The 25,867-nt window shown below is 37.6% G+C and overlaps 1 protein-coding gene across 1 annotated transcript in view; it reads left to right on the forward strand.

The window, feature by feature from the left end:
• Positions 1-25,415, forward strand: part of LOC150088220 (uncharacterized) — a 115,508-nt gene extending 90,093 nt beyond the window's left edge. Inside the window, exons 8-9 of the mRNA XM_090370072.1 lie at positions 8,605-8,813; positions 25,198-25,415. Coding sequence (XP_090226198.1) covers positions 8,605-8,813; positions 25,198-25,340 — 352 coding nt within the window. The 3' untranslated portion in view covers positions 25,341-25,415. The remainder of the gene's footprint in view (positions 1-8,604; positions 8,814-25,197) is intronic.
• The last annotated feature ends 452 nt before the right edge of the window (positions 25,416-25,867 follow it).

A 25,867-nucleotide genomic window follows, 5' to 3' on the forward strand; every position in this document is an offset into this window, starting at 1 on the left:
AGCTGGTCATTTTCTGCAAAATGGGTTCTGCGGTGTGCATCCTTCAGCGGGCCAAAGAGATGATAGTCGGAAGGTGCAGGATCTGGGCTATGAGAGGGGTAAGGAAGAACAGTGCATCCCAAGTTTTGCAACTGCCATCGTATGCAGACTGGTATTGGGTTGTATATTGTCATGGAGAAGAAGCTCATTAAGTTTTTGTCCAGTTGAACTTTGCGGATGCAAGCTTTCAACTTTTTTCAACATTTCCACATATTGATCTGAGTTGATTGTGGTACCACGCTCCAAGAAGTCCACAAGCAAGATCCCATCTTTGTCCAAAAACACCGTTGCCACGCCTTTACTGACAGAATGCTGTCTTTTGAACTTCTTGCATGGTGAATTTTGATGGTGTAATTCCATCGACTGTCTCTTCGTTTCAGGGTCATAATGGTGGACCTAGGTTTCACCACTTGTGACTGTGTGAAAGAAAAGAAGCCTCTCCTTCACTCTCAAGGTGCCTCCATAGCCAGATGGGCAGGAGCAGCAGTGCGTAGCATATGCTTCTTGATTAGACCGGGGTTCGAGCCCGTGACCACCAAATACGGACGATGCAGAAAGGTCGGGGAATGACCACCGCATATCCCCGGAGCAATATGGTCTTAGTTGCTAATGCTCCTAAAAACCAAATAACAACAACGTCCTTCACTCTCATAGCCCTTGAAAAGTTCTGTACAGATGACTTTCTGGGCTTCTTTGTGCCCATGTGTCAGCATTTTCGGGACCCACCGGACATAAACCTTGTTGTATCCTAGTTTCTTTATGATGGTTATCACAGCAGATTTCCCTATACTTACTGCATCACATAATTTGCATGTTGTGATGTGCCGGTCCTCTTTGATCAGTGTGTCAATCCGACACTTGTTGTCTGGGCGCTTTGGGGTTTGTCGACAGTGTCACTTTCTTCACTCATAAAGTGTCTTAAGTATACTCACATCTGCAGTATTGTCACCATAAACATTTTTGAAACGTCTATGGATTTTGATACGTGTCACTTCTTCCTTGGTAAAAAATTCAATCACCACTCTCTGCTTGATAAGTATATCTCTAACATCCACCATTTTGAACTATCTGTGTGCTGCACTCACAAGACTGATCACAGAGCCACTCAGTATGGTGAAACTAGAGACTTCTAGTGACCACTCAGTGACATGCAAAATGATCTATAGTCAGTGGTGAGCTATAGTGGGCTTGCGAGAGCTCATTGTTATTTTTTTTGAAAATTTGTTGAAATGATCATTTATGTTACAAATTAAATCCCAAATTCAATTATTGAGTATCCAGAGCCAGAACTAGGGTGGGGCAAGAGGGGACACCAGCCCTTCGTGCAGCCATTTTAAGGGCACACTTGACCAGTTATGCATTTTAAAATTGCTTCATTTTTGATTTGAATACAATCGGAACTCTGTTTAACGAACTTCTTTATAGCGGATTTATTTTTGAATTCCTCTTGGTAATTACTTTTAAAATAGTTTCCATAGAACAAAGAAAATTTCCACATAAAAAACAGATTGTGAGAGACTTAACTTTGTATGCACTATTCCCACTTCTGGTCTTTAGGCAATTAGAATTAAGGCGTTAAAGGGATTACCATTGCACATTGTTAGTGGTGTCCATAAAACCAATGCAGCTACCTGCCCCACATACTGAGAAGTTGTGCTTGAACATGCTTTCCATAGCGTGCTAGAATATGCTTACCATAATCCCGAGACGAATAATAGCCTCTACTCAACCTGTGTTGTGGTTCGCCTTTATTCTGGCAAGCAGTCACCTATTTTTTGGAAAGTGAGTGATCCACGCCTTCCAATAAATTTCTCCTGTCTAAGTTTACATGGTCACAGTAGCTGAATATCCGAGTGGTTCCGACAATTTGGACAGTATTCAAAGAACAAGTGACGGTAGTGATGTTGGGGGGGGGGGTGCAGAAATGAGGGCACCTGAGATATTAAATAAACTTTCCGAAGATGAAACGTTGGTAGATTTTGAAACAGCTCGAAGCCTTCACTGTGAAGGAAATGTTTCAAAATGTTCGGCGTGTTCAGCAAATAACCTTAATTTAGCTGGCAATCAATAACTCCTGGAATGATAAGTTTTTTTGGCATTTAAAGAATATTTACTTTTATTTTTTTCTGGTTCCACTAGTTACTGGAAATTTTAATGAATACTTTGAAGATTTCAATTAATTTAGGGTTACCAGATCTAAAATTCAAAAACTAGGACAAAATAGGAAAAAACTAGGACATTTTTAGTTCTAGAAACGAGGATATTTTGAAAATTATATTTATTATTAAAAAATTGCAATACTTGTTTATCGTTACTGCCAATCATTTTTAGTAAGTTTGGATTACAAAGTAAGTAATTATAAAATGGTTTACAATCCATTTTCAAATTATAAGTAACCAATAAAATACTATTTACAGTATTTGTTTCCATTTTATTTCTAATGTTACTCCATTGATTTAACAAAAATACACTATACAAAAATTATGTTCCTATTGTGGGCAAAAATAGAAAATGTATATTGAGCAGTTTTTAAAAGCTCGGAACATACTTTGGTACTCTTGCATTGATTAAAATATTCAGCTGACTTTCTACTGGCTAATAAATTTTCCCAATTATCATCTTTCTTTTCTCAGAAAGAAATTCCTTAAAATTCATAAATTGGTCAAATAATCTACTATCATCGATTTTCAAGTAGACAAATGATGAAGATACAGTCCATGTGTGTAATTTGAGGATAATAAAAGGGTAAAATTTTTTGATAATACAGTCCACTTAATGCAACCAGCACATTATTTTTATTTATTCTGTTGTATTTGTATTTTGTGTTTTTGTATGGGTGGCCCCAAGAACAAAAAGTTCATCTCCGCCTGATTGCTCTGTTCAGTTTTTTACAGACTCTGTCAAGGTAAGGCCAGCATGTGTGTCATGTAGGGAAAAAAAAAAGAGAAAGAAAAAAGGTGTTCATCCTGCACAGGATCAGAGTCCCGTGCCGGTTGAATGGGATAGTGGAAGAGGAAGGTAAGAGAGAAAAAAATAAAATTTAAAAAAAGTTTTTAATTCCATATGGGAGAAAGTGATAGGACAGAAAATTTGTTTGTGAGCTTATGTATGTGTTCTGTAGTGTAGTGTATTGTTTTGGCCTTTTGGCTACCAAGAAGCAGTGATCACCTGGACAACCGCTTCCAGGTACTTGTCCCCTAGCTGTGGGAAGGCAAGGCCTTCCCTACTATCTGCTCACCCTTCCCCTGGGGAATGAGTTTCCCAGGGAGGAAAAAAAAATAAGTGCAAAGTGAAGAGAAAGAAGGAGAAGAGAGGAGGAGGACTCCCCTGGCCCAGGGCAGCCCCAATCCAGAATAATCGTTAGAGAGGGAAATATATATATAATAAAAAAAATAAATAAAATAAATAAAAAAAAAATAATAAATAAAAATAAAAGAGAGAGGGGTAGGTTTGCTGACCTGGGTGTGAGATTTATTCTGTTGTGTTGACCGAAGGTGCAATGCACAGAATATTTAATGAAAATTCATTTTATGATGAAATGATTTTTTAAATTACAAATAAAGTAAATAAAGCATTGCAAGCTAAAACTTTCTGTACGAACTCTTAACAATTGGATACTCTTAATAAGCGGATTGATAAAATATCTCAAAGAAATACGGGAAAATTAATTTCAAGTTATTTTCGGATATGTTGTTACCACAGGAGAAAAAACGGGTATACCAGATACATTTCCAGAAGAAAGAAAGAAAAATGTAACTTTACGAATCTGCTGACAATTTCGATTTGTTTGCTGAACAAATGTTTTATTGAAATTAAATACGTTTTGGATGTTCTTATCAGTGACTTCAGCACTTGTTTTGAAAAACTGAATAGTATTTCTTCACAGTTTGATTTTCTATTTTGTACTTTATTATTATTATTAGCCATGTGGCACAAGGAAGCCCGAGGGTTATGCTGCACCAGCCAAAACCCGAGTTAACCTGAGAGAGAGAGAGAGAGAGAGAGAGAGAGAGAGAGAGAGAGAGAGAGAGAGAGAGAGAAAATCAGAAGTAGAAAGGAATCATCAAGAAAGAAAAGAATGATGGTATTCAGCTAAGGATCCTGGGTGTGCCAAGCCCATACTCACCAGATGTGAGCCCTTGGGGTAGTTAATTATATCTGACAGAAGGCTGCTTCTGACCTTGCATTAAAACCCAACAAAGATTTAAATGCCTCAGATATTTCAACAGAAATTCAAAGTTTCAAAAATCATGTTTTATCAATTCTGCGGGATATAAAATCTGCAACCCCCTCTAAATTTCTCCGAATCATTCGTGAGTATTGTCTAATAGTCTTATCCAAACATAGAAATAGCTTTACAATTTTTTCTTACCCTGCTTGTAACAGTAGCTTATTGTGAAAGGTCCTTTGGTAAACTTAAATGGATTAAAATGCACCTTAGATCAACAAATAGACAAGAACGACTAACCAACATATCAGTTATATCCATTGAAAATCACGTTGCACAAAACATAAACTATGATAACATTATTGATGATTTTGCTTTGGCAAAAGCAAAAAAAAAATATTCAATTAAAAAATACATCTTTATTGCATATTTTTAGTTTATGTTATTATTTTCAAAGTATTCTATATTATATTAGTATTAGTATTAGTAACGGCCGTATGGTGCAAGAAAGCCTATGGCTTATGCTGCACCAGCCAAAAAAATAAATAATAATAATTAATAAATAAATAAAAATAATAAAATGAAATTAAAAATTAAATAAAAAGGAAATTAATCCTATCATCCTATGCGCTTCCCTTACCCGAAAGTACTATCCAGATGACCTTTGAATTTCCCCAAACTGTCGGCCTCTACCACCCATGAAGGCAACTTATTCCAGTAATTTATAACTCGCTGGCTAAAATAAAACTTCCTGCAGTCCAATCTAAACATTTCCCCGCGTAACTTGAATTTATATCCCCTAGTTCTAGCATCATTTATAATCTTGAAAATTTTGTCCTCATTCATTTTACTGATGCCTCTCAGAGCCTTAAACACCTCAATCAAATCTCCTCTAAGGTGTCTAGTTTCCAAACTCTGCAACCCACATATTCGAAGTCTTTCTTCATAAGGACGCCCTTTTGCCGATCTCACCAGGCGAGTTACCCTTCTTTGCACCCTTTCAAGAAGCTCGATGTCTTTCTTTAGGTGCGGTCTCCATACTTGAACACAGTATTCCAAGTGTGGTCTAACATAGGCCTTATATAATGGGATTATCACGTCCCTATCTCTACTTGCAAAAGTTCGATAGATCATCGATAGGACACCATGGGCCTTCCTTGCAACCTGTTTACAATGCTCAGAGAATTTCATGTCTGACCGTATCGTAACACCCAAGTCCCTTTCCTCCAGTACTGGGTTTAGTTGAACTCCACCAAGTGAATAAGTTATTTTGGGATTACTGTTTCCCAGGTGTAATACCTTACACTTTGTTGGATTAAAGCACAGCTGCCATTTTTCTGACCATTCTTGAAGTCTATCTAGGTCTCTCTGAAGAAGCTCAGCTTGACAGTGATCATTAACTACTCTACCAATTTTAACATCATCTGCAAATTTAGACATCACGCCCTCTATCCCTTCATCAATGTCGTTTATGAAAATTAAAAACAACAGTGGTCCTAATACTGATCCTTGGGGAACCCCACTTCTTACATCAACCCAATCTGAGGAATAGCCATTTATCACAACCCTCTGCCTCCTGCCCTGAAGCCATCCTTCTATCCATCTAAGGATTTTCCCAGTGATTCCAACCTGTTCCAGCTTATAAAGCAACCGCTCATGTGGGACTGAGTCAAAAGCTTTGCTGAAATCTAAATAAACAATGTCGAAATTATTCCCTAAATCCAACTCGTGAGTGACCCTTTCGAAATAGCGAACCAGATTTGTTAAACATGATTTTCCCTTTACAAAACCATGCTGAGTATCCTTGAGAATTTCAATTCTATCCAAATGATCCTGAATTCCACCCTTGATCAATGCCTCCATGATTTTCCCTACTACTGAAGTCAGACTGACAGGTCGATAATTTCCAACTTCACTTTTAGAGCCACCCTTATGTATGGGAGATACATTTGCACTTTTCCAATCCAAGGGAATCTCCCCAGAGTCTAGTGATGCTCGCATAACCAGCCTCAGTGGTTCAATGCACTCGCTTGCCGCCTCTCTCAAGATTATAGGGTATATTCCATCAACTCCAGGAGCCTTACTAGTCTGTAGGCTCGAAAGTTTTTTCATTAAATAATCTTGGGAAATTTCAATATCATTAATTACATATTTTTTAACTTCGCTCCCACAATTTCCCATTGCCACAAAAGGCTTTTCATTTGTAAATATCGATGCAAAATAACTGTTGAGTTCATCTGCAACGGCAGCTGGTGTATTTATTACTATCCCCTTTCCCTTATGTAAAGGTCCGATCTGGTTTGTCCTGCTCTTCTTGGCATTTATATATGTGAAGAATTCTTTATCCCCCCTCTTTGCTCTGTTTGCTAGTGATTTCTCATAAACTGCCTTTGCCTGTCGAACCTTTTCTGTGGCTCTATTACACACCACCTTGTAGCTGTTATAGGCTTCAGTACTTTTTATTGCTCTGTAACGTTTCCATGCCACCTTTTTCTGCTCAAGTAATGTGGCAACTTCACTATTCATCCAACTTGGAACCCTTCTCGTGGAGTATTTTTTTAATGGTATATACGCATTCAAGGCATCTGTGATTAATGTTTTAAAAGCATACCACAGTTCAATTGTATTCATTCTCTGCGCGATATCTACCCAGTTAATAGAGGCCATGTAGTACCTTAAGGCATCGTAATTTCCTTTTCTGAAATTAAAACCCATTCCTTTGCCTTTTACTTCTGCTACCTCTCTCGTCATCATCCACCGTAGAACTCCGTGATCACTTCCTGCTACTGGTTCCTCTACTGTCAGCCCTGTTATGTCATCTGATTCATGTGTGATGATGAGGTCTAGGATATTCTTTTCTCTAGTACTTTCCCTGACATGTTGATACAAATAACAGTCATCTAGTTGATTTAAAAATTTTGTTCCCCCTGTCGAGTTTCCTTCCCATTTACTCCAATCAATTAGAGGCAAATTGAAATCACCCATAATAAGGCATTGACGCTTACTTGCCCATTCCATTTGCATGTAGAGGCTTTTGTCATAGTCTTCACAATCACCTGGTCTGTAGATTACGCCTACTCGCATTGTACCTTTGTTTCCAACTATCTCACACCATACAGACTCTATACTAGCATGTGAAATGTCTGAATCTGGGAAAGCTATCGTCGCACTCAGGCTGCTTCTGATAAGAAGCATTACCCCACCACCCCTTCTATCTACTCTATCCTTCCTAAATACATTATACAAGCCGTACTGAAACTCATCATCCCCAATTTCCGGGTGGCACCACGTCTCCGTAAGCCCTATTATGTCTGCGTTACTTGTTTTAACCAGCAGTTCGAATTCGCTCATTTTATTGACGACACTTCTAACGTTACTGTATAAACAATTAAGATTTACTGTTCTTGTATATTTAACAACCCTAACACAACCCTTGAAGTTTTTTAGGCTCTCTTCCCTGATATTAGCTACCTGCTCACGTGAAACGTCTTTGCCCCCAGAACATCTAGATAATACGTCCAGTTGGGGTAACAGATAAGAACTCTTAAGGTATGTGCAAGAGTTACATTGACCAATATTATCAGATAAACGCGTGTCAGTATTACCCACATCCCCCCTAACTAGCAGTTTCCCTGAGCCTTTAAGGTATCCTCAATAATACTGGCAAAAACATTTGCACCACCTTTGTTTAAGTGTATCCCGTCTCTACAAAACAAATTCCTTCTACCTACAAGTGTGGGCCATATCATAGAAACAAAATATTTCACAATATTTTGTTTCTATGATTTTATTCTAGATATATAAACAAACTATCTATGATATCTGTGGGTTTTTTTTTTTTTTTATTATTTATTTGTAGTTATATGTACATATTTTCGTTGTAGTGTATATAGGAACAAAGTTTCTGTAGATAAAAATGAGTATTTGTAAGTTTAATTTTATTTGATATTTTGTTCTGCTATATTCATTATATTATTTAAATTATTTTATTAATAAATATATGCAAATTATAGATCATTTCAATAGTATTTTTTTTATAAATTCATAAAGATTGACAACCTACATATAATGGAGGCATACTTATATTACTTTTGCCGCAGGCATATATATATATATATATATATATATATATATCAACATGCCTAAAAATAAAATCGATTTATTTGTGCAATGCTAATACTCGTATAGTTGTTTCAGCAATGTTGTCCCAGAGGTTTGGTAGGCACCCTATGTGGATGTTTTAAAAGATTTTATATATTTTATGAATTAAAATGAAAACCAGTAGAATTACTATTTCTACTGGTTTTTATTTTTTTTTAATTAGAAAACATATTTATTTGTCGCCATTTAAAAAATTCGTCAAAAATCTAATTATATATTTATTATTTCTATTGAAGCTACTTGTTACCAGATAAAGGTAAAGGCAGTAAGCAGAAGACTCCTGTAGTAAAGAAAAGCAGCAATCCAAAATGGTATTACACCTTTGTTTATGAAGACCTCACATTAGACGAACTAAAAGAACGTTGCCTCGAATTGACTGTGTGGGATTATGACAAGATTACTAGCAATGATTTTCTTGGTGGAGTAAGGCTAGGTTTGGGGACAGGTATGTAATGGTTTCCAGTATGATATTATTAAGCAGTGTACAGATTTAATTTTTATACATTATTTCACATTAGTATTATTAAAATATAAGTAAAAAATTTCAAGTGAAAAATGTTTTTACTTTGTAATATGTATCTATCACTTAAATAATATCTCAGTAAAGTATAGTGAACAACCAAATTTCATTTTTTCACTTGTATATCCTATTTGAAAATTTTTTGTCATTGTATCTCTTCAGCTTGCAATTAGTTATATTGTAAATGTGGAAACAAAAGCATTTTTTTTTTTTTTTTACTGAAGTACAAAACAATTTGATTTGAGTTCTTACTCTTACATGCAGTAACGGATTCAGAAAAGTATGATGAACACAATAAAGAATCTATAAACAAAAAAACTTGTTAAAAACTTTGAAAGACTTGTGGAATTTGCAGAATCTCAAGGAATGTCAGTAATGAACACTTTTTTCAAGAAAAGGGTGAACAGAAAGTGGACATGGAAGAGTCCAAATGGATTAACAACTAATGAAATCGACTTCATCCTCACTAACAGAAGATATATTGTGAATGATGTTACCGTCCTGAATAAGGTAAATGTTGGAAGTGATCACAGAATGGTAAGATGTACACTTGATATAGATGTAGGAAAGGAAAGGAAAAAACTGACTCGAGTAAATAATACAAAAGTCTTTGAAATAACAGAGGAGGAGAAAAAGCAGTATGTACTGGAACTTAAGAACAAGTTTGAGCTTCTGCAGACTGCTCAGGACCAAGATATCGACGAGGAATATTACAACTTTCTGAAAGTGATAAAGCCCAAGAAACCTATAGGGAAACAGAAATCCAAAGAAGAAAAAATTAGTCAAGAAACACTTGTCATGATGAACCAAAGACGACAAATGAAGAGCAAGAAAAACACTGACAAGGAGAAAATTGAGTATACTGAGTTATGCCATTGGAAAGAGACTCAGAGAGGACATAAGAAGATTTAACACAAGAAAAGTAGAACAAGCATTAAGGAAAAACAAAGGATTTAAATCAGCAGCCATGAGCAGTAATACAGAAAGACAAATGATACTGAAACTGAAGAATAGGGATGGTGTACTTATAAACAGCAGAGAAGGCATAATTCAAATACTATAGAGAATTATACAAGGAGCGAGGGAATGATACCAGCAGTGGGGAAGATGGATTGCAAAGTAGCAACACATACGACATACCCGATATTCTTCCTGATGAGGTAGAACATGCATTGAAGAAAATGAAGAATCGGAAAGCCCCGGGGGAAGATGAAGTTACTGTAGAGCTGTTAAAATTGGGAGGAAGAGACATAACACAAAAACTGGCAAGGCTCTTCACAAAGTGCATTAGAAAAGGTGTGGTGCCTAAGCAGTGGAATAATGCAATCATAGTTTTGCTGCATAAGAAAGGAGATAAATCAGAAATTGGAAATTATAGACCAATTAGCTTGTTATCCCATATCTACAAGTTGTTCACAAGGGTCATTACTAACAGATTAGAAAGAATACTTGATGAGAATCAACCGAAAGAGCAAGCTGGCTTTAGGACAGGATTCTCAACTATGGATCACCTTCCCGTAATATCACAGCTAATGGAGAAAGCAAATGAATATAAAACACCATTATGCCTGGCATTTGTGGATTATGAAAAGGCATTTGACTCTATACAGCATAAGGCAATGTTTCAGGCACTGGAAAGACAAGGCATAGATACTCCATATATTATGATTTTGAAGAAAATATATGAGAGTGCTACATCCTTTATTAGACTAGACAAAGACAGTAGCAAATTTAAAATCGAGAAAGGAGTTCGACAAGGAGACACAATATCTCCGAAGCTGTTTACTGCTGCCCTTGAGGAAGCTTTCAGAAGATTAGACTGGTCGCAGAAAGGAGTCAGTGTGAACGGAGAGTACCTAAACCATTTACGATTTGCAGATGACATTGTGGTCATAAGCCACGATCCCAAAGAATTAGAGGAAAATCTTAATCAGTTATGCACAGTTAGTAAGGATTTTGGACTAAAGATGAATATGGCTAAAACAAAAGTAATGATGAACAAGTATGCCACGGAAAGGGAAATAATGATTGAAGGAGCAGTAATTGAAAAGGTGGAGTCATATACTTATCTAGGACAAGTTATTAGCTGTAATAATGATAAATGGCTGGAAGTCAAGAGAAGAATGTTTGCTGATGCTATCGAGGCAATGTTAGGTGGGTCGGAAAACTGCTAGATTGGGGGGATACAAGGACTAATAGATTAACAGTAGCCACTGGCAGAGGTGAAAGTGATTCTTGCACTGCTTCTATTGGAATGAGCCGCAGCCTGGAAAATAAGATGCAGGATATTTCAGAGACTGCTGGGAATCATTGGGGAACAAGTAAACACATGGGTTGTGTTAGGGTAGCTAAGAAAAAGAACAGGTGCATGTATACTTGTGTGTACACCAATGCTAGGAGTTTAGTAAATAAATTTGATGAATTTGAGGTATTGCTCAAAACATCAAAGGCAGATATTGTGGGGATTTCAGAGACGTGGTGTCACACAGATATAAGAAATGCAGAACTGGAATTTGGGGAGTACAATGTCTACAGAAAGGATAGACAGGATAGGAAGGGAGGAGGGGTTATGCTATTAGTTAAAAAACACATAAAATCCAAGGAAGTGAAGCCAGTCGACATCGCTGGACAGTGCAGTGTCGAGTCAGTTTGGTGTGACATAAGCATTGGGAGATCAAAATTGAGAGTAGGAGTGTGCTATAGGCCTAATGACTCTGATGAGTATAATAAGAAACTGTTCGGAGAAATAGAGTGGGCCAGTAAATCAGAGAGTCTTATAATGGGGGATTTTAATTTCCCAGATATTGACTGGAATTTGGGGGCTGGTCACTCACACAGTAGCAAGGCTTTTGTGGATTTATTGGATGATTGTTTTCTACATCAGCATGTTCGGGAGGCAACTAGAGGGAGTAATACTCTTGATTTGATTATCAGTAGTGATTCTTCATGCATTAAGAATCTGCAGATAAATGAACCACTAGGTGGCAGTGATCACAGTGTGCTGAAGTGGGAGTTACTCAAAGAGGTAACTACCATTAGGGGTAAAGGGAAGGGGTATTGCTTTCGTAAAGGCGACTACAATGGACTGAGACAGTATTTAAATTCTATACAGTGGGATCAACTGATGATATTGCCAACAGCAAATTCAAAATGGGAAGCATTCAAAGAACTTATCGTGGAAGCTACTAGGCTTTACATACCAACTAAGAAATATTGTTCAAGGTTTAGGCCTAAATGGTTGTCAGATGAACTAATGAGGCATATGGCAGAGAAGAAAAATGCATGGGATACATACAAATTAACACGTGACACGGACGCCTATGATAGATACAAGTTGATCTGTAACCAAGTTACAAAGGAGGTTAGGCAGGCGAAGGCAGATTACGAGAGATCCTTGGCAAGGGATGCGAAGAAAAACAGCAAAGAGTTCTTTACTTATGTAAACTCTAGAAGGAAGGGGATGAATCAGATTGGTCCACTTGAGATCGATGGGTCAACTGTTGATGACCCTGCTCGGGTAGCTAACAAACTAAATGAATATTTTGCATCGACATTCACACATGAGGAGTTATTCAGCGAGGGGAATGCCAGAGGTGTATTCAACTCTAGCAGTAAGCTAGAGAATCTTGTAATAACTGAGAGCAAAGTGGAGGAGAAATTGTTAAAGATAAACACAAGAAAGGCACCTGGGGTGGATGGGATCTATCCAGTTATATTAAAGGAGGCAGCAAAGGAGGTAAGCAAACCCTTAGCCATAATTATGAGAGCTTCCTTGGACTCAGGGGAGGTACCCATTGACTGGAGATGTGCAAATGTGACCCCAATTCACAAAGGGGGATCAAAGGCTGACACAAGTAATTATAGACCTGTGAGTTTAACTTCTGTTCCCGGAAAATTAATGGAGGCACTGGTGAAAGAAGCACTGCAGGATCATCTAGACAAGACTTCAGTTATAGCTAGGACACAGCATGGTTTTGTTAAGGGGAAGTCTTGCCTGACCAATTTGATTGGATACTATGATGCAGTCACAAAAGAACTGGATGCAGGGAATAACTTTGATATTATATACTTGGATCTTAGAAAGGCTTTTGATACTGTTGCACATGGAAGACTGCTGCACAAATTGGAGCAGTGTGGCATTGGAGGCAAGTTGCTGCTATGGATAAAGGGGTGGTTGAGGGGGAGAAGACAGAGAGTGGTAATCAATGGACACTGCTCATCGTGGACTAATGTTATTAGTGGAGTCCCTCAGGGTTCAGTATTGGGGCCTTTATTGTTTTCTGTATTTATAAATGATATTGATGATGGTATATCAGGCTTAATGTCCAAGTTTGCAGACGATACGAAGGTTGGCAGGGTTGTCAAGGACACTACTGACACTATGCTGCTGCAACAGGATTTGGAAAGGTTGAGCAAATGGGCTTCGAGGTGGCAAATGAAGTTTAACATTGACAAATGTAAAGTACTACATATGGGAAACAGCAACCCCAGAGCAACGTATCAACTCTGTGGTACTACACTGACAGTGGTAGAGAATGAAAGGGACCTGGGGGTGGTGGTGCAGGCAGATATGAAGTTCTCTGAGCAGTGCAGACAAGCTGCAAGAGTAGCTCATGGTGTATTGTCAATGATATATAGGAATTTTTCTAGCAGGGATAAGGAGGTGATTATTCCCTTGTATAAGGCAATGGTCAGGCCACACCTAGAGTACTGTATACAGGCCTGGAGGCCTCATTTCAGGAAGGATGTAGAGCTGCTGGAACGAGTACAGAGAAGGGCAACTAGATTGGTGAATGGGACAAAGGGGTTCTCTTACGAAGAAAGGCTTAAGTTTTGCAAATTACAGTGTCTGGAAACTAGGCACCAGCGGGGTGATCTGATAGAGGTGTACAAAGCCTTGAATGGTTTGAGCATGCTCAGTGCTGATGGGATTCTTCCTCTAGCTCAGAAAAATCACCTGAGAGGGCATAAATTCAAATTGAGGAAAGACAGATGTAGGATAGATGTGCGGAAATTTGCCTTTAGCCAGCGGGTGGTTGGTGGGTGGAACAGACTTCCATCCCTTGTCGTGGAAGTGGATAGCCTAAATAAGTTTAAGGCTCAGCTGGACAGGTATTTCGAACGAACAGAGGGGTGAAGTGGAAGTGGTTATTTTTATTTATTTATGTTACCTTTTTTTTTTTTTTTTTTTTTTGGCTGATGCTGCATAAGCTTGCTTTCTTGCATCAAATGCCTCTACTAATGCTAATGCTAATGCTAAGAATAAATTTTGGATGGATAGCATTCAGGAAATATAGTCACATACTGAAGAGCAATATCCCAGTTTGTCTGAAACGTAAAATAATGAATCAATGTATACTTCCCACCATGACTTATGGAAGTGAAACTTGGGCACTCACCAAAAGAATGGAAGAGAAGCTAAGAACTACACAGCGAAAAATGGAACGAATTATATTGGGAATTAGAATGATAGATAAGAAGAGAAACACATGGATTAGGCAGCAAACTCAAGTAAAGGACATTCTTATCAAAACTAAAGAACTAAAATGGTCTTGGGCAGGACACATAGCTCGAAGACATGATGACAGATGGACTAAGAAAATAACAGAATGGTACCCAAGAGGAGCTAGAAGAAAACCTGGAAGACAAAGGTGGAGATGGATAGATGAAATTCATGAGTTTTTGAGTAGTAAATGGATGGCCAGTGCTCAAAACAGAAGGAACTGGAAAGTTGCTGGAAAGGCCTTCATCCTGCAGTGGATTGAAAATGGCTGATGATGATGATGATGAAACAAAAAAAATTAATTATTTACAAGTCTGCCAATGAGAGCTGGGGCAGAGTGGGATTGGACATGTGCCCAACCCAGGCTCACAATACTGGTCAAAATCTTAATACCGGTATTCCAAAAAAAAAAAAAAAAAAAACATTTTCTCAATAAATTTTGATGGCAATTAGGTGCAATAAAGTAAGAAAAAAATTACAAGTAATTATTTGAATTCATGTTTTAAATCAAACTTTTATTACAATAATAAATATTCTAACAAAAAATTTAAACATACAGTTATTCTAAAAACAAAAAAAGTATACATATTGAAACTGCAAATTTGGTTATGTCTAAGCCACCAGACCTGTACGCTGAACTCAAGGTGCTGACCATTTCCTTATACAAGGGGATAATCAGCTCCTTGTCTCTCTGATAGCAAAATTCCTATATATCATTGAGAAAATTCCATGACCTGCTCTGGCAGGCCGTCTGCACTGCTTAGAGAACTTCATATCTGACTGCACAATTACCCCCAGGTCTTTTTCATTCTCCACCTTCCTGAATGTAATACCACACAGTTGGTAAATTTTTTTCTCTTGGGTTACTCCTACCCATACACAGTAATTTGCATTTATCAATATTAAACCAGTTGCCACTTCTCAGCCCATCTACCTAACTTTTCTAGATCCTCTTGCAGTAGCATACTGTCTTTACTATCATTAACAAACCTGCCAACCTTTGTATCATTGGCAAACTTGGACATTAAGCCTGATATACCTTCATCGATATCATTAATAAATACACAAAACAACAATGTGCCCAGCACTAAACCCTGGGGGACTCCACTAATAACATTAGTCTGCGTAGAGCAATGTCCATTTATTACCATTCTCTGCCGTCTCCCACTCAACCATCCCTTTATTCATTGCAGCTACTTGCCCTTAATGCCATAATGCTCCAATTTGTACAGAAATCTTCCATGTGCAACAGTATCAAAAGCTTTCCTGAAATCCAAGTATACGATATCAAAATTATCTTTTGCATTGAGTTCCTTTGTGACCACATCGTAGTATCCAATCAAATTGGTCAGACAAAACTTCCCCTCAACAAACCCATTCAATGTCTGAACTATTACTGCAGTCTTGTATAGGTGATCCTGCATCACTTCTTTAACCAGTGACCATTATTTTCCCCAGAACAGAAGTTAAAATAACAGGTCTATAATTATTTGTGTCCCCCTTTGAACTCCCTTTGTGAATTAGGGATACCTTTGCACAACTCCAGTCTAGGGGACCTCCCCAGATTCTAAGGATGCTGTCATAATTATGGCAAAGGGTTTGCTAACTTCCATCGCTGCTTCCTTCGACATATAATTGGATAGATTCTATCCACCCCAGGTGTCTTTTTTATATATAACTTCAGCAATTTCTCCTCCGCTTTGCTCTCTGTTATTTCAAAATCATTTAGATCCCTGTGAGAGTTTAGTAAATTTCTTTTCTCCTGTTCCTTACAGAATTCCTCATGTCTGAATGTAGATACAAAATACTCATTCAGTTTGTAAGCTATCTGAGCAGGATCATCAACAGTCGAACCACCACCATCATCAAGTGGACCAATCTGATTCTTCCACTTCCTTCTAGAGTTTACATAAGTAAAGAAGACATTTTTGTTTTTCTCTGCATCTTTTGCTAAGGATTTCTCGTAATTGGCCTTCACATGCCTAACCTCCTTTATGACTTGATTATAAACCAGATTATATATGCCATAGGCTTCTGTGTCACCTGATAATTTATATGCATCCCACACATTTTTCTTCTCTGCTACAGGCCTCATTATTTCATCTGATATCCATTTAGGTCTAAATCTTGATTTGTATTTCTTAGTTGGTGTGAAAAGCCTAGCAGCTTCTGAGATTAATTCCTTGAAGGCTTTCCATTTAACATTTGCTGTTTTAAACACCATTAGTTGATCCCACTGTATAGAATTTAAAAACCGTCTGAGACCACTGTAGTCACCTTTACAAGAACAAAAACCCTTCCCTTTACCCATGATGATAGTTACATCTTTAAATAAATCCCACATTCACCTAGTGGTTCCTTTATTTGCAAATTCTTAGTGCATGAATAATCACTGCTGATAATCAGGTCAAGGGTATTACTCCCTCTAATTGCTCCTCAAACATGTTGCTGTAGAAAAGAATCCTCCAATAAATCCACAAAAGTCTTGCTAGCATGCGAGTGACCAACTCACATGTTCCAGTCAATATGTGGAAAGTTAAAAACCTCCATTACAAGACATTCTGATTTACTGGCCTACTCTATTTCTCTACACAATTGTTTGTTATACTCATTAGGCCTATAACAGAATCCTGCTCTCATTTTCCCTTTCCGAGTACTTGTCACACCAAACTGACTGAACATTGCACTGTCCACCCATGTCAACTGGATGCACTTCCTTAGATTTTGTTTCTTAGCATAACCCCTCCTCCATTCCTGTCCTGTTCTGTGTATCCTTCTTAACAGCATAACCCCTCCTCCATTCCTGTCCTGTTCTGTGTATCCTTCCTGTACACATTGTACTCCCCAAATTCCAATTCTGCACTGGTCAGTGTGACAGAGAGTCTGCAGAGAGACAGTGTCACACTGATATCCCAACAAAATCTGCCTTTGTTGTCTTGATCAGCAGTTCAAATTCATCAAATTTACAAAGGGTACTAGGAAAGTTTTGCAATACAGCTTTGTTTCCCTTTCTCAAGTTCCAGTACATACTGCTTTTTCTCCTCTTCTGTTATCTCAAAGACCTTTGTATTATTTACTCCAGTCAGTTTTTTCATTTCCTTTCCTACATCTATATCAAGTGTACATCTTAACATTCTGTGATCACTTCCAACATTTACCTTATTCAGGACGGTAACATCATTCACAATATATCTTCTGTTAGTGAGGATGAAGTCAATTTCATTAGTTGTTAATCCATTTGGACTCTTCCATGTCCACTTTCTGTTCACCCTTTTCTTGGAAAAAGTGTTCATTACTGAAAATCCTTGAGATTCTGCAAATTCCACAAGTCTTTCATTTCTTTCACCAATTTCAAAATTTCCTATAGTTCCTCTTTCTGCGCTGTTTTGTCTTTTTCCAACCTTAGCATTGAAGTCCCCCATAATAATAATGTAGTGGGTTTTCTGCTCATCTAGAAGACTCTCAGTTTCGGTGTACATTTCTTCAACCTCTTCATCATCATGGCTTGATGTTGGTGCATAAATCATTATAACCTTTATCTTGTACCTATTAGAAATCCTGAGTATTAGTCTTGACACCCTTGGTGATGTACTTTTGAATTCCAAAATGTTGTTTTTTAAATCTTTATGGACCAGAAACCCGACTCCACCTTCACTCCTTTCACTGTTTCCATTGGTGTACAGCAGATTTCCACTTGATAAACTTATAAGTGATTCATTTCTTCTTGTTTCAGCCAAACCGATGATATTCCAATTCACATTTTCTAATTCCTCTTCCAGCTCTAATATCCTGTCTTCACCGATGAGTAATCTTACGTTGTAACAGGCCAAGTTCAGTTTCCGTGCATGGCAGCCTGGTCGTACCCAGAGATCCTTACACCCCTCTGCTTCCACTCTGATCCTCTCGCTGCCGTAAGAAGGGGAGTGAAAGCTGCTGGAGACCAAGGGCCATTTGTTTTGTCGTGCTGTCATATGCTGTGGAGGGTTTGGTCTTTTCCTCTTCACTCTGACCAGGCGTCTTGAAGAGAACCACTCTACACGTTTGTTGCCACCTAAGTGACATAACAGGGCTTACCACTGAGAAGGCGTGCATGAGTGGATTTTAGGGAGGCAGGCCAACCGGACTTCTCCTAAATCTTCTGTAATAGAGAGATATTGGATCCATCAGTGTTTTAGGCTGAGTGTCTGATTAACACACAGTATACCTGTTCCCCTCTAAGCCCCTTAATTCAAGTATATGATATCAAATATCAAAGTTGTTTTTTGCATCCAGTTTCTTTAGCATTAGCAACATATGATACAAGAAAGCAAGCTTATATACAGCATCAGCCAAAAAAAAAAAAAAAACTTCCCATTTCACCCATCCATTCACTCCAAATGTTTGTCTAGTTCTGCCTTGAATTTATTTAAGCTGTCCACTTCTACAATGACAGATGGAAGTTGGTTCCAGAAATTAACCACCTGGTGGCTAAAGGCAAATTTCCACACGTCTATTCTACAACTGTTTTTCCTCAATTTGAATTTATGTCCCCTCGGGTAATTAATCTAAGCAAGAGGAAGAATCCCATCAGCATTGAGCTTACTCAAACCATTCAAGGCCTTATACATCTCAGTCACATCACCTCACAGGTACTTAGTCTCTAAACACTGTAATTTGTATAACTTAAGCCTTTCTTCGTAAGAGCAACCCTTTGTTTCATACACTAATCTTGTTGCCCTTCTGTGTACTCATTTCAGCAGCTCTACATCCTTCCTAAAATAAGACCTCCAGATCTGTATACAGTACTCAAGGTGTGGTCTGACATCTATTTAGGCCTAACCCTTGAACAGTATTTCTTAGTTGGGACCAAAAGCCTAATAGCTTCCAAGATTACTTCCTTGAATGCTTCCCATTTGGAATTTGCTGTTTGTAACCTCATCAATTAGTCCCACTGTATAGAATTTAAAAACTGTCTCACACCACCGTAGTCACCTTTACAAAAGCAACAGTTTGAAAAAGAGTTTGAAAGCAAGTCTTTGCGACCCTATTGTAGTATCCAATCAGATCGGTCATACAAGATTTCCCCTTAACAAACCTATGCTGTGTGTAATATATAACTGCAGACTTGAGCATGTTGGCAGTGCATTTGACTGCAGTCTGACTGGTGATGGCTTTCAGAGTGTGGTACTGTCGTTACACCAAATTCTGGAACTTGGGAGCTCAGGGCTCCACCTTATCCCTACATAATTGGACCACCAAATACAGAGGATGCGGAAAGGTCAGGGAATGTTCACCGCATATCCCGGAGCAATGTGGCCTTAGTTGCTAATGCTCCTAAAAACAACAACAACCACCTACATAATTGGTTAGTTGGAAGCAGAGATGGGCATATGGTGGGATTGTTTGTCTTTGTCATTGAGGTTCAAATAACTTTGCATCGTGGGATCACACAAGGGTAAGCAGGTCATCTTCTATGGCAGCTTCTATCTTGCATTGTTACTGAACATTTCATATGTGCTTCTGCCCCAGTAAATGTGCTGAGATCCATTGACACACATGTGATTATAGTAATGGAAGAAGCAGGGCCATCTCTTGCATAAGTGGCCAGGCAGGACTGCCTCGCTCCTTTGGCCTTATGGTGTCTCTGCATTGCCCATCCACCTGCTGCCTGGGTTATGGCATGGAATTTGGTCAGTGTAGAGTTAAGTCTATCTTCAGCAGAGGACTGGGTTTTTCATCTCTCCTAATTCAGGAAAATAGACTGTTGAAACAGTCCATTTTTAATAGTCAGCATTGCATGCATACTTCTACGAACTGCAGGCATGAAATTCCTCCTGCAATAATTGTAGAAAGTGAAGACAGTGTTTCCTAAATACAATAAACCTTGGGCCTACAAAATGACCAAGCTTTGTTTTCTGGACTGAAATTGTCCCTATCCAAGAATAAGAGGATGTATGGCTTAGTTGCCAGAGGTAGCTGCATGTGACCTCACTGTATACAGTAAATACTGTAAGCCATTGCCTACGTATACAAAAGTGCCCAATAAATAGTTGTAGAGGGCTTGCTTTTGCAGTGCCTAATGTTACAGCCTTGTGAGGGGGGAGGGGGTTGAAGTAAGTTACTTAGAAAATGCATGTAGAATTTAGGGCTAAAAAGCCTTAGAATGGGAGAAGAGGTAAACTACACCCATTTGGCATCTCTTGTACTATCAGAGTACGTACCAACTCACCAATCTGGGGTGAAATAGCCCTGATACAGCTGTCTGGATGGTGTCCACTGAGAATAAGCACTACTTATTTGAGATATAATGAGATAGGCAACTTGTTGTGAAGATAATAAAATTTTATGTAATTGATGCCACTGTATTTGGTTGGTTTACTGTGTATAAAAATGATGCTAATCGGGGTGGACTGGCCATAAGACTTACCGGGGAAACTCTGTGGGCTAGAGGCCGGTGTGATTTTGGCCATAAACACTAGTATGAGGTCACTACAAGTTTTCCCCAGTAAGAATTTTTGACCCAGTCTGCCTCTGATACTAATGTGCTGACATATATGACAATTACCTAGAAAAAAATATGCCTGCTTCCAGATTAGCTGGTTTTGTATTGGCTTCCTCATCACCTATGGAGAGGAAACATTGGTGCCATAATTGCACAGTTTCTTGTTTTTAATAGGAGAGTTAAGATAGTGCCATTGTGTCAGACACCCCTCTTGGTGGGGGGAGTGCAACTCTCTATTGTTTCTGTGGCCTGGTGATAGGCCTTCTCCTTGGATCTTTGATTCAATGCTCCTGGAGTCCAAGTTTTTTGGTCTCAAACAGGGACAGCAAGTTGACAAGGTTTTTTTTTTTTTTTTTTTTTCCCCCTGTATCCAGAAAAACTAACTCACAGGTTTGCAGTAGTAAGCCCAGTCTTTTTGCTAATCTGTCCCTTAGCTGAACTGCATAGTAGCATGACTCAGTCATTTAGTCTGAATTACTTGGACATGCCACTATAGCTTGGATATAAATTGTTTTTTTTGTGTGTTACTTGGGTGATCAATGAGCAAAGCAGAAATCAAAAATGAATATAGTCCTAAAGAAAAAGGCCAGAGGGATCAAATCAGGGATACAAATGACCTTGGCAAGAGACCAATCTATCTCTATCTAATGATAATTCATTTCATGGTAATTCATTGGTCCTATTCCAGACAATGGATTTCTGCTAAATTGCTGATGCTTTTCTATATTTACTTTGTGCAACTTAACTTCCAATTTATCCCCATATCATGGAAGTGCATCAAACAGCTTATGGGCATTTTCCTACATGCACTTGTTACACTTACACCCATAGTATCACAGTATCAGGGAGAGGTAAGTGAGAGATGATATAGTATAAATGTTTTGAAATACACCTTAATTTTCCCAACTTATTGCCACCTTGACTTAATATCTCTTCTTTTAACTCACCTTAAACTGACTTATTTCAACATATACATTGGTCCTACTTTGGCTCAGTACCAAGGCACACAAGTTCATCAAACACAAAAGACCTTTCCCTCTTGAAGCTTGACTTTGTCTTTTGTTAGCAGTAATCTTGAGAGTTGAGAATCAAGTGACCATTTATTTTAACAGTCAACATTATGCTTTATTCAACGTATAAACAGTAGTAGAAATTAAGCTCAGTGACAGTCTCACACAAGATCATGTAATCTGGACAAACTCACAGAGCATTCAAGCAATAAGTATTATGAAGTGACAAGCATAAGTAACCAGCATACATATGCGTGTACATCAACATTGATTCGTTCGGCTTTCAAATCCACCTATTCATTAGCATAGGTATTGAACATTGTCAATGCATACTGCACGTATGTCATTCTCAAGATGTCCAGGAATGATCTGAGTGGGACAAGTGCTCATAAGTTCATTTGCCTTTTGAGACATGCATGAGCAGAGAGTCTCAAGAAAATTGCCTAATGAGTAAAATTGCTTACTTGGTACCAGTGGAATGACTGAAGCATTTTCTCTTCAAGAATACTTCTTTGCAATCCTTTATACATTGATGACCAATGACTGAGAAGCGGATATGAACTACAGGAAATGTACTTTTGGATTGAAGTCATTGTTGAGGCGGTTGTTGTGTGTGATTAACATAAAACAAAAAACCTCTTTTCATGCAGAATTACAAGGATGACCCTTCTTATGATAAGGAAGCCTTGTTTACCCAATGCACAAGACAACTCTATTCTGACAGTATATTATTACTTGTCCCCTTGGCCCCTTCTGTCACTTCTGTAACCCCACATCAAGAAAAATCTCTGTCTCAACAAAGTTTCACTCCATAAGTTTTCATGAACAGCATGTGACTTAAGACGGAGAGAGTTGTGCCAGCTGTAAAGCATTATTACTCACATTTTCCACGAAAATTACTCACATTTTCTTGTCTGGCGCTGCCATTTTTTATTTAAAAATTATATTTTAAACCTACTCTTTGAGCTCTTTCCAATGGTGTATAATAAGCTATAGGTTGTCAACAACATTTTTGTCCCCCCCCACATTTTACCCCTCCATTTGTCAGACAAATATTTGTCAACAACGATCAATATGGCATTATGATGGCCCACATGATGTACAAACCCACACAAAATTTTGAGTCAACAGTTGAGTGGTTCCAGAGATAATGCTGTGATGGACAGACAGACAACCGAGTGACATTATAAGGGTCTTTCGTTAGACTACGGACTCTAAAAATAATAAGTAAAAATAAATAACATAAGTAAAATTAATTTCATAAAGTTTTTGTAGAATATTCCAAATTTTGATTAAGTTCCCATCTGACACCCTGTGCCGACTTCTTTTCTTCCTCTTTGTATGTCATTGCTGAATGATGTTTCCGAAGCAGCCACGAATCAACATATTTTGCTGGATCAAAGCGGGTCATTGGGGGCCTGCAATTTTAAGAAACAGTAGTGAAGAAACTGTTTTTGTCATCAACGAAGCTCTTGTTGGGCTGGCGATAAGATTCATTTGTGAAAATCTTCATTCACATTGACTTGATGAAATTGGTATCGTACTCAGAGCATCCATCAAATGCAATTAGGTATTCCCAAAATCCATGAATTGTATCTCTTTCATTCAACTGTAACCTAATTGACAATTTTCTAACTTCATTTTCACCAAATGTCAACATTTCTTGTTTAGAAGGTTTAAACCTTCTTTGTCCTCGTTTTCCTTCTCTTGTCATCGATGTTGTCATTAGTTCCTAAATCTGAATTTTTTCTTCTTTCTTTTTTTTTTGAAACTGTCCAAAATGTCATTCGGATATTCAGGTACTGTGATCGTGTAAATAGAGATAGGGAAAATTTACAGAAAAATGTTGAAAACGCACATCCGCCAAAGAACAGATGATTATTTTTTGGGGTAAAAGAAAATCTCTCTCTCCTAATTCTCGAACAGGGCACTTACAATTGATTCACAGCGGTGTCCAACCTACAGCCCGCCCGGAAAGTCAACTAAATCAGCATAAAGAAATCTAACTTTCAATTTTTTTTTAATATGGCCCCTGTACAGGAAAAGTTTGGACACCACTGCAATAGAAGGTGGACCAGAGGCCATTGGGAATACCCCTTGATCTGCTCACTGTTGACAAGCGCGACACCTTCTTCGTATGTGGGACAGGTGGTTGGATAGGTTTTACCAGGTACCACTAAGTTGTAGAATGGTAATCCCCTTTAGCTATCTTAATTCATGCAGCACACTAATTCCCTGAAGGCCAGAAAAGCGAACAGTGCATACCGAGTTAATTCTCTCTGTTCACTGTATGAAAATTTTCTTCGCTCAACGGAAGGTATTTTAAATGTTACTTCCAAGGGGAATTCAAAATGATTCGCTATAAAAGGACTTCATTAAACATAGGTCCGACTGAGTAATTTAGAATTATGAAAATGGTTATACAGTTTTATGTAGAAAATATCTTAACAATAGACAGAGAAAAATGCAAATTTAGTTAAATTATTTTAAGCCTATTTGAATAGTAGGTAAACATGTGAAAAAAAAATTACGCAATACTATATTACAAATTTCGAAGTGTACTGCATCCAAATGTCACACGTCACTGTTAATAAAGGTGCCGGTATGCCGTACTGTTGCGTACCGTCCCAAAAAAAAAAAGCACTGAATATATATATATATATATATATATATTTCTCTTAGCAAGTTAAAAATGTTCACATCTTATATTACAATACATGTGAAAAATGGTTGGACTGTCTACAGCTAACAATACTGCATTAAATATATGTTTAATTTATGAAATAATAAGAAAAGAAAGATAATAATAATCTGAATTTCTGGTTGTCTGATTTTAAATTTGGGATGGCTTGAGAAATTTTTCTAAAAGAACTAAATATAAAATTTAATGGATATTTGTCCATTTGGAGTTGCTGTTACATTAAGAATGTATAAGCAAATGTGCCTAAAAAAGAAAGTTAAGTTTCAAGGCTAAAGGCTGAATGAAGAAAAGCTTCTGATTTTTGTGATGAAAATTAGGTTGACTACAGATTTTTTAAATGTTATGTTATTGGATACCTGTGGTTGGATTCATAGAGGGGGGATGGTGCAAGTCAGAAATAGTTTTCAACTAAATTCTGCACCTTAAAATTGAGGGGCTTATACTAAAGAACAACTTTGTTGAATCCAATGTAAATGTTATGAATGATAGGACAGTCTTCAATGGAAATTTTCCACATATAAATAAATTATTATTCATTTTTATATAGTATTACTATTTTTCAAGTTCTGAAACTTTCCAAAAGTAAGCATTACTAATAAACATTACTTTTACAGGAAGATGCCATGGGATTCCAGTAGAATGGATGGACTCTTTAGATGAAGAGATCTCATTATGGCATTCCATGTTAGAAAATCCAAACTTGTGGGTAGATGGTTCTCTCCAGCTCCGTCCATCCATGCAGCCCCGTAGACTGTGATACTCATGTACACATGTATTCCATTTTACATTTTGCTAAAGAGCAACTGTTGCAAATATTCCAAGAATAGTACAAAATTCCTGTAATAGTATAATTATTCAGGTGCCAACTTGAATTCTAAATTTTCATCATAGTCTTCTGGTTTCTTCCACTATAACACTGTGAATGCATTTTGCTGTCTTTGTTGTATGTCTGTTGTAATTTAATGTTTTTATATTTTTTGAGAAGACTTCAAAAAAAATTTAATGACTTAAAAACTGTAATATGTAATGTAGATAACATCATAATATATATGTTTTTACTGTTTGTTTTTTTTTTTTTTTTTGCAACAAAGCAAATTTGAGTAGCTACTTTGTACAAAACTGCAAAATATTTGATAAGTGCTACTCCATATTTTGTGCCATTTTATTTGTTTATTAGTGTGCATCCAGCGTCAGATAAATGTGTATATTTTGATTTTCTTATATATTTATGAAATTTCTTTTGAAAACTGTTAAACCTTTTTATATAAAGTCTTTCATTCATTG

This window comes from Mastigoproctus giganteus, chromosome 3 (genome assembly GCF_048544385.1).
Source record: "Mastigoproctus giganteus isolate SK-2022 chromosome 3, ASM4854438v1, whole genome shotgun sequence".
Classification (NCBI taxonomy): domain Eukaryota; kingdom Metazoa; phylum Arthropoda; class Arachnida; order Uropygi; family Thelyphonidae; genus Mastigoproctus; species Mastigoproctus giganteus.